General features: G+C 35.2%; 1 protein-coding gene across 1 annotated transcript; it reads left to right on the top strand.

The window, feature by feature from the left end:
- The first annotated feature begins 532 nt into the window (after positions 1-532).
- LOC143056147 (uncharacterized) lies at positions 533-1,646 on the top strand. Its single transcript, XM_076229231.1, has one exon. The coding sequence runs from the start codon at positions 533-535 to the stop codon at positions 1,511-1,513; it is 981 nt and encodes a 326-aa protein (XP_076085346.1). The 3' UTR covers positions 1,514-1,646.

The raw sequence follows: 1,646 nt of genomic DNA, 5'->3' as shown, positions 1-1,646 counted from the left end.
ACGTTTTATTTCATCAACTGCAAATTAACTATGTGCATTCCCATATCACACTGAAAACACAGAAAACAGCAAAAGTAGGCGAGACAGTAGGTTCAGTGGAACACTTACGGATTGTTATAAATCGGAGTTTTGTATGGCGTTGATTTCACTGAACCATCATGTTACCTGAGGGATATTAGTAAACCGAAGTCCGACTCCGGTTTCGACATTCTCTCGCTCTGTAAAGATCAATTAGTGGCCTGTATATAATACTAACAAAAGCATAAATCCGAACTTATGTATTATATATATACACATATGAATGAACTGAAATGTTTTGAAGGGTTTTAATGAAAAGGAATATCAAGGTCGAGGTCTGCTTCTCTGTATGTTTGGTGCATTTTTATTCAATTTGTTTGAATAAACATTATTATAGATTGAGTGGTAAATAGTTTTAGATGGATGGATGCACATTAAAAATTAAAATACGCGACCTTTAAAAGTAGTAGATATCGACGACAAACGCAAATGAATACATCTTAAATATTTCAAAATGGCGGAGTCATTAACAAAATTCAAAGCACAGCACTTCACAACATGTCAAACATGTAACAGAAACGTAAAGTTTTTCTGCAAACCTTGCAATGCAAAACTTTGCTTGGAATGTGTTACACCACATCTTGAAACCAACGCTCCAGACCACAACATTATATATTATCACAAGAAAGTGAAGACATTGATGGATGCCGAACTTGTTGGAAAGATTCCATGTGGTTATATTGCAATGATATCAATCAGTTACGCAGGAAATGACCAGTTTTATGTGTCATCGCACGGCTCAAAAACGGTAAAACTGGTCAGCAGAGAAGGAGTCATAGTCAACGTATTTAAGACAAGTACAATGGCATATAGATTTGCAGCAATTGAGGATGGTTTATTATTTCCTAAAGATAAAGGAATTATACGAAAAATTAACAACTGCAAAGAAGAACTTATAATTACAACAGAACCAGCAACAGTGATTTGCTTAACGTTCGTAAAGCCATTTCGCATCTATGCATGTTTATCAGAAGAACACGGAGAGGAAAACAAAGTAGTTAAATATAATACGAATGGCACAACTCTTCTCGAGGTGCAATATGAGAACTATAAACCGTTATATGCATTTCCACAAAGCATAGCTGTGAACGGAAATGGTGATATTTGCGTGTGCGACTTTGGATCCACACAAAAGCATATAAAGCCAGCTGTGACAGTCGTTGATAAGTATGGACATTTCCGTTTTTCTTACACTGCTGACCACCAAGAATGCTTTAATCCATCGGATCTTTGTACAAATTCATGTTTTCACCTGATAGTTATTGAGTATAACAACAACAACAATATTCATGTCATTGATAAAGATGGTACATTTCTCCGTTATTTGAATTTCAATCAAGACGATCCGGCATGCATATGTACAGACGATCATGATAGACTTTTCGTATGTAACATGTTTGATTCTTTCATTAGTGTTATCAACTATTTATCATGAATCACCTTTCACTATTCAACATTTCAAATTAAATGTCGCAACTGCTATTCATTAATTAGCCTCTCAGACATTGACCTTTTGCCATTTGTAACAGTTTTTCCCCGGTTAGATCTTTTTTTAGAGTCAAAACACC

Source organism: Mytilus galloprovincialis, chromosome 13 (assembly GCF_965363235.1).
Source record: "Mytilus galloprovincialis chromosome 13, xbMytGall1.hap1.1, whole genome shotgun sequence".
NCBI classification, from domain to species: Eukaryota; Metazoa; Mollusca; class Bivalvia; order Mytilida; family Mytilidae; genus Mytilus; species Mytilus galloprovincialis.
The sequence above is the reverse complement of the archived record's forward strand: the minus strand, read 5'-3'. Positions and strand labels throughout refer to the sequence as shown.